This window comes from Equus przewalskii, chromosome 6 (assembly GCF_037783145.1).
Source record: "Equus przewalskii isolate Varuska chromosome 6, EquPr2, whole genome shotgun sequence".
Taxonomy (NCBI): domain Eukaryota; kingdom Metazoa; phylum Chordata; class Mammalia; order Perissodactyla; family Equidae; genus Equus; species Equus przewalskii.
In genome coordinates, this window is record NC_091836.1 from 988,795 (window position 1) to 995,166 (window position 6,372).

A 6,372-nucleotide genomic window follows, 5' to 3' on the forward strand; every position below is an offset into this window, starting at 1 on the left:
AGGAGCTGGGTGGGATTTGGTGAGGGCTGGGGTTCCACGTCACGCCCCTTCTGTGCCTTGGTTTCCCCAGGGCGGATGGATTAGAGACTCAGGACCCCACCTGGGCTAGGGGGACCTCGGAGGCTCAAGTTGCTGCTTCACACGGCCCCCCCGTAAGTAACACAGACACCCTCCCACACACACCAGGGCCCAGGCCTCGCCCCCCCACTCCACCTGTAGGCCTGGGCGCGCCCCAAAACACCTCCTCCCCGGGTGCCCCGTCCGCGAGCCTGGGTCCGGCTGTCAGCCCCGCCCTGGGCTCAGGCCGCGCCGTCCCCGCCCCGGCCCCTCTGCACCGCCCATCTCTTCCCACAAACGCGCAGCCCCGAGACAGCCGGTCCTACCTGAGCTTCCAAACTGGGCGCCGGCCAGGGAGGCGGGCCGGCCCTTCCCGTTGGCCACCGGCAGGGGGAACATCTGCAGGGGAGGGAGAGAGACGTGAGTGGGGCAGAGCCTGGGGACGGGGCTCCGCCTGGAGGAGACCACACAGGGGGAAACAGGCAGCACAGGCCTGGCCGCACACGCCTGCGCAGAAGGCTCCCCCTGGCCGCCCCCCAGCAGCATCCCGGGAGATACAAACGCTGCTGTTTGCACACTGTTTCCAGCAGAGGAGAGTAACCTGTTAGGCACTTGATACAATGTATCTGCTCTCAGAACCGATACAAAGTTCCCAAGTTGCAACTTAGGGAAGGGAGATCACCGCTGCTCAGCAGGGGGACCAGCAAGGACCACCGGAAGCTCCAGCCCCCTGCGCGACGCACGCCACCTTTCCCAGCAAGCCCAGCATCACTCCCTCGCGTGCCCCTGACCTTAAGTGGAAGGAATGGGGGGGAGAGCCAGGCCCCAACACTGGGACAGGGAGACTGACCCGGGGCGAGCGACCCCCGCGGCACCCCCAGCCCCGTGCTCTGTGCTCAGCAGCTGCCAGAGCAGCTCCCGTGGCACCCCGCAGCTTGCTGTCAGAAGGGGAAACAGGCTCAGACGCAGGACACTGGAGAGACAAGAAAAAGGCTGCCACCCCCACGGTTGATTCGGTGGATCTCCGGGGCCTGATGTGGGACGGCCACACCCCACTCTCCCTCCCTGCCCTGGCTCACCCCAACACAGCGCGCTAAGTCCCTAAAGATTAACCAGCTTAGCAGCATTAACCAGGAAAACCCAACACCAACAAACTCTTTTGCCACAGAAAAAACAAAACACGGCCGCGCCCTGCCCCGAGGGTCTGGGTTTTACAGATCCAGTTTGGGGTTCAGGTGATTCAAATTGGCCAGAATCGAGGTCAAGGGCTTGTTGGGGAGCAGCTCAAGGCCCCCCAAAACCTTCCTTGGCCAGCCAGGAGGTGGGGGTGCAGTGCCTGGGGGCATGACTCCCGTGGTGGCACCACGAGCCCTGGGAGGGGCCCAGAAAGTGGGGTCCTGTCCCCCACGCCCCATTCTATAGAAGGGGAAACTGAGGCCATACGCCACCTGGCCCTGGCAGGACTAAGAGCAGAGACTCATGGGAAGTGTGGGGCCCGGGCGGGTTTTCACAGATCTGTGCCCCAACTCAGGGGCGTGCCCACTCAACTGGTCCAGCCTCCCCAGGGCCCTGTCCTCCAGGATGGTTCCTCCCCCCTGGGGAAACTGAGGCCTGGAGGGAGGGGCTGGCCTGAGCCAGGACCAGAACCAACGGGACCTGAGGCCTGGGGGTCAGCAGCCAAGCCCCTGGGTGTGTGGGGGCTCCACCCCACCTCTCTGTTTCGTCTTCTAGGGTGCCAGAGGCTCTGCTGACGTGGCACTTGTGACACGGGGCACTGGGCCGTGTCCTGTGGGCGCCACAGGCCTCATGACGAGCCCAGACCAGGCCCTGAACCCCTCGGAGCCTCAGTTTCCTTTTCTGTGAAACGGGCTCAGGACTCAGGCCACGTGGGACATCCTGAAACCCAAACGCACGTGGGCGTCTTGGGCACGGTTCAGAGGGGCGCCCTGGGCTGGCGGGGTCACCCAGCCGGGTCACAGGGCGAGCATCTGCCAGCGGCACCCCTCCCACCCACCCCTCAAGCCCAGCCCCAGGCTGGGGAGCCCTCAGGCCCGCGTCTGCCCTCTTTCTGACCCCCTCCAAGACAGGAAGGCCAGGTCAGGGCAGACGGGGGTCTGACAGCGTGGTTTGATTTTCTCTCTGTATTTTGATGTGAACTTCACCCAAGAAAGCGGCTGCCCTTTAAAACCTTTGGTTGCGGTCTAAAAACGAGTTGTTTTAAAGAAATACATTAACTCAGTTTCTCCGGGGGGGGGGTGGGAAGGCAGCTATGGGAGGGGACGACAGCTGTAACGGGGGGGCTGCCTCCACGCCCGCCGCTCGGCCGGGGCATTCTCTGGGACGAATGGAAACCCAGCCCTGGCCTTTCTCCCACGGGACACCGGGCACCTCAGCCCTCTCGGCCTCAGTTTCCTCATCTGGAAACCGGGTGCCTGGTGCTGAGCTGGGGGGAGGACACGTTGGGACCCTCCGGCGAAGGGGCCAGGTCGGGGCCCGTGCGGCCGCCCCCCCGCCCCCCAGTCGCTCCGTTCCGGCCCAGTGATCTATGACTTGTCAGTTTAACAAAAAAACAAGCGAGCTGCACCCCTGATTACTCAGCCGAGGAGGCAAAAATAAGACGGGGCTTAAAAATACCGGCGTGGCCCTTCCGGAGCGGTGGCCCCCCGTCCCGTGGGCTCTGCTTTTCCGCAGGGCGGCTGACGTCGTTTCGGTTTGGGGACTTTTGTTTTCGACAGACCTCAGCGGCCTGGGCCCCGGACGGGTGGAGGGTTAAATTCAGACCGAAAACTCCCTCCCCGGTCCTGTTTCAAGCCCGAACGGTGCTCGCTGGGGGAGGGGAAGCAGCAGGATTTAGGGAACTGGCCGTACCCAGGTTCCTGGGTTTGCCAGGAAACACCAACCACTCCCTCCCCCAACACCCATGACAGGTGGCCCACTGCACAGACAGGCAAGCCGAGGCCCTGGTCCTCCAAGATGCGCCCCAGCTCCCGACATGCAAGGGGAGCTCCGGTTCCAGCCTCGCCAGGGCTGCTGTGTGACCTTTGGAAGGCAGCAACCCTCTCTGAACCTCCATCTGCCCGGCTGGGAAACAGGCCGTTCTGGCGTGGATCAAACTGCCTGGGACATGTGAAGAACGGCTCACTCTCACCAGGGCCCGCCCCCTCCCCAACAGGAAAGCTTCCTCTGGGCCAGCACTGCCCAGATGCCCATCCACATCTCCTGCAGTCTCCTCCTGTCCCCTGCGCCCCAAGCTCCTGGCGACACACCACGCTGGCCACCGCATGACTTGATAATTGAGTCTGCCGGCTCACCAAGGGTCCCTGCTCCCTGCACAGGCCAGCCAGGCACCGGACACTCCTTTTTTCTTTTTTTGCACACACATGGAGTGAATAACCCTGATCACACCCATTCTGCAGATCACAAATGCCAAGGCCACCACCCACCCAGAGCCAAGCAAGAGCCTCAGGGCCGAGCCTCCCCATGGAGGTGTTGGAGGCTCTGGGCAGCCCCTCCCTCTCTCTGGGCCTCAGTTTCCCCATCTGTAAAGTGGTGGACTAGCCCCAAGCTGTGCCTGGGCAAACACCTGGGGTGACAGGTGCCTCTGGAAGCTGGAGAGGACCTGGCTGCTGCTCACTGCTGTGGGGGTGCCAACCTACCCGTCGCAGTGCACCCCAACTCCCCCGGCCCCAGCCAGAGGCCCTTCCATCCAAACCAGCTTAAGGCCCGGCTGTCGGGGGGGTTTTCTGCAGATGCTTCTTTCCCAGGAAGCCCGGGGTGTCCAAGAGGTGGCCGGAGGCCTGGGCTGCAGTGGGGAGGAGCCCGGGAGAATGGGATCGAGGCTCACCATGCTGAAGTCCAGGAGGTCGCTGAGCTCCTTGTCCGTGCCCACGGGCGCCATCCTCTGCGGCTGGCTCATTCTCTGACGGTGACAGTGGGCGCAGGGGCCAGGGTGGGCACCTCAGGCCTGGAGACTGCCCTGCGTGGTGGAGAAGGGAGGTGCCAAGACAGACACACACGGACAAACAGGGAGAGGAGAGAAAGGGTGAGCGACTGAGGCCGGGGTGGCCAGATGAGGAGGGGAGAGCTGCTTAAAGGCCCCTCTGACCACCCAGAGGATCTGGGTCTCCCCACAGTGAGTCCCTTCCTGACACTAGGGGTGGGGGCAGGGCAGCCAGGATCCAGGGGTCTGGGCCCCTGGAGACCCCTCCCCAGAGCCCGCGGGGAGTTTGAACAATGAGGGGGGCGGGGTGGGCGCGAGAATACAGCTCCCCTGAACTCTCTCTGCGACCACCAGGGAATCGGGAATCAAATTGCAAATTTTCAACGGGATGCAGGGCGGGGAGCCCGCCGGCCAGAACCCACCCCTCTCCCCCGCCACTTCTCCCATTTCCAACCCCCCCCCACCAGGCTCCCCCACTGGCCACGCCCCCGAGAAGGAGGAGGGGCGAGCCAGGCCCCGCCCCCAAGGAAATTTGGTGGACCCCCCCCTTCCCAGCAGCTGTCACAGCACGTTGAAGGCCCGGTCACCCCCAAATTCAAAGCGAAAGAAATCCACAAGTGAGGAGGAGCCGCCCCCTCCCCGTTCACGACCGAATTGGGGGTGGGGGGGGCGCCCTGCGCAGCGACCTACCCACAAAGTTTCCCTCCGCCCCTCACCTCCTCCCCCCACAAAAAACAACCGAACTCAGAAAAGAAAAAAACAACCCTGGGTTGTTTTATTGTCGCGATGTATCCGGGAATTATTTTTAAGCAACTTTGAAAACATCCCTCGCCGCCGCCCGCCCCTGGGGGGGGAGGGGGTCGCAAAAGCAGGGTTTCCCCCGCAGGGTCCCAGGGGCTCCGTGCTAGAATGGGGGTGGGGAATCCACCTGCCAGGCCCCGTCCCACCCCAGCGGAGGGCGAAGGGCGAGGGGTGCGTCCCGCACACAGACAGCGGGCCGAGCCCCTCCGGGTTCCCCGGGTGGGGGGCGGGGGCGGCCGCGGAGCAACCCCAGAGGCTGCGGGGGAGAGGGGGTTCCGAGGTCGAGGGAGACCCGACTTCAGAAGCGGAGAAACTCCCCGCTTTGTGGGCCAACTAGAGACGGGGTGTGAAACGGATGCCCCGGCGCACCCCCTCCCCCGCTAAGTTTTTTTTTTTCTTCTTTTTTGGAGGGCGTGTGAAACTGACTTTTTTTGAGGAGGACGAAACCGCACTCTTTTGTGGGGTAGTTGAAACCGATCTGAAGGCAGACTCGGGGGAGGGGGAGCTGAAACGGGCTCTTAAGAGGGGGCCGCGGCGAGACTTCTGGGGGTCGCCGGGACTTGGGAGGGGAGACTGGGAAAGTGTTGGAACCCACTTCGGGAGACGCTTGGGGGGGGGGGCGGCCCAGAGAGCGTCTTCCTCTCGGGGGTGGGGGGGGAGAGGAGGGGTGGGCGGAGGCCCGGGAACCCAATCCCCCGCCCCACCCCCCGCAGCCGGTGCAGGCGGCGCGCCCGGGAGCCCTTTGAAGCTCTGCTGCCGACCCCCAGCCGCCCGCCGCCGCCTCTCCCCGCGGTAACGCGGAGCAGATGTTCCCCCCCGGCCCCCGGCCCCGACCCGAGCCCGCGGCGCGCAGCCCCTTCCCCGGAGACAAAAGGGCTCCCCCTCCCGCGCGCCCTCCCGCGCGCGCCCCTCTCCAAACTCCGGCCGGCCTCCCGGGGAGGGGGCGCCCGGGACGCGCGCACGCCCGGTCGGCCGGCCCTCGGGCGCCCCCGCAAAGTTTCCCGAAGTGGCCGGGGGCGGGGGCCGGGGCTGGGCGCGCGCGCTCCTCCACGTCGCCGCCCCCCAGCGGGCGCAAAGTTGGAGAGAACAATGACTCGGGCGGCCCGCGCGCCCCCGCCCCAGACTCGGGCGACCCGGCCGCCGGCCCCGCGCGCCCCCGGCCCCGCGCGTTACCTGCTCGGCGCGGCCCGGCGCGCGGGCGGCGGCATGAACGGCCCCCCCGGACAAAGGGCGCGCGCGGGCCCGAGGGGCGCGCGTGGGCGGCGGCGGCGGCGGCGGCGCGTGGCCTGGGGCGCTCCCGCGTGGCCGCGCCCGCGGGGCCCTGCGCGGCCGGGGCTGGCGGAGGCGGCGTGCGCGGAGCCCGCGGTGCCCGCCGCCCGCGACGCTGGGCTCGGTCCGCCCGCTACGCCCGCGGCCGCCGCCGCTGCCTCATCTTCCTGCGGCGGGAGACATGTTCCGCCCCCCGCCCCGCGCAGGCCCCGCCCCACGCCGGCCACGCCCACGGCCCGCCCCCTGCGCCCCACCCGCGCCGCCGCGGATCCCTCCGCCGCCGCCCGCGCCCGGCTCCCTCCTCC

At 66.6% G+C, this 6,372-nt stretch overlaps 1 protein-coding gene across 33 annotated transcripts in view; it reads right to left on the reverse strand.

Moving 5' to 3' along the window:
- Positions 1-6,111, reverse strand: part of TCF3 (transcription factor 3) — a 35,431-nt gene extending 29,320 nt beyond the window's left edge. For 26 of the 33 annotated variants that reach the window (XR_011540676.1, XR_011540675.1, XR_011540674.1 and 23 more), the window contains exons 1-3: positions 5,972-6,110; positions 3,902-4,033; positions 384-456 (exon numbers count right to left, since the gene is read on the reverse strand). Coding sequence is in view for 19 of the 33 variants with exons in the window: in XM_070622377.1 (XP_070478478.1) it covers positions 384-456; positions 3,902-3,973 (145 nt within the window). In the remaining 14 variants the exon portion in view is untranslated. Of the gene's footprint in view, positions 1-383; positions 457-3,901; positions 4,561-5,971 lie in introns of those variants that run through there. The other 7 variants (XR_011540669.1, XM_070622383.1, XM_070622378.1 and 4 more) reach the window with 5 other exon arrangements.
- Positions 6,112-6,372: the final 261 nt, after the last annotated feature.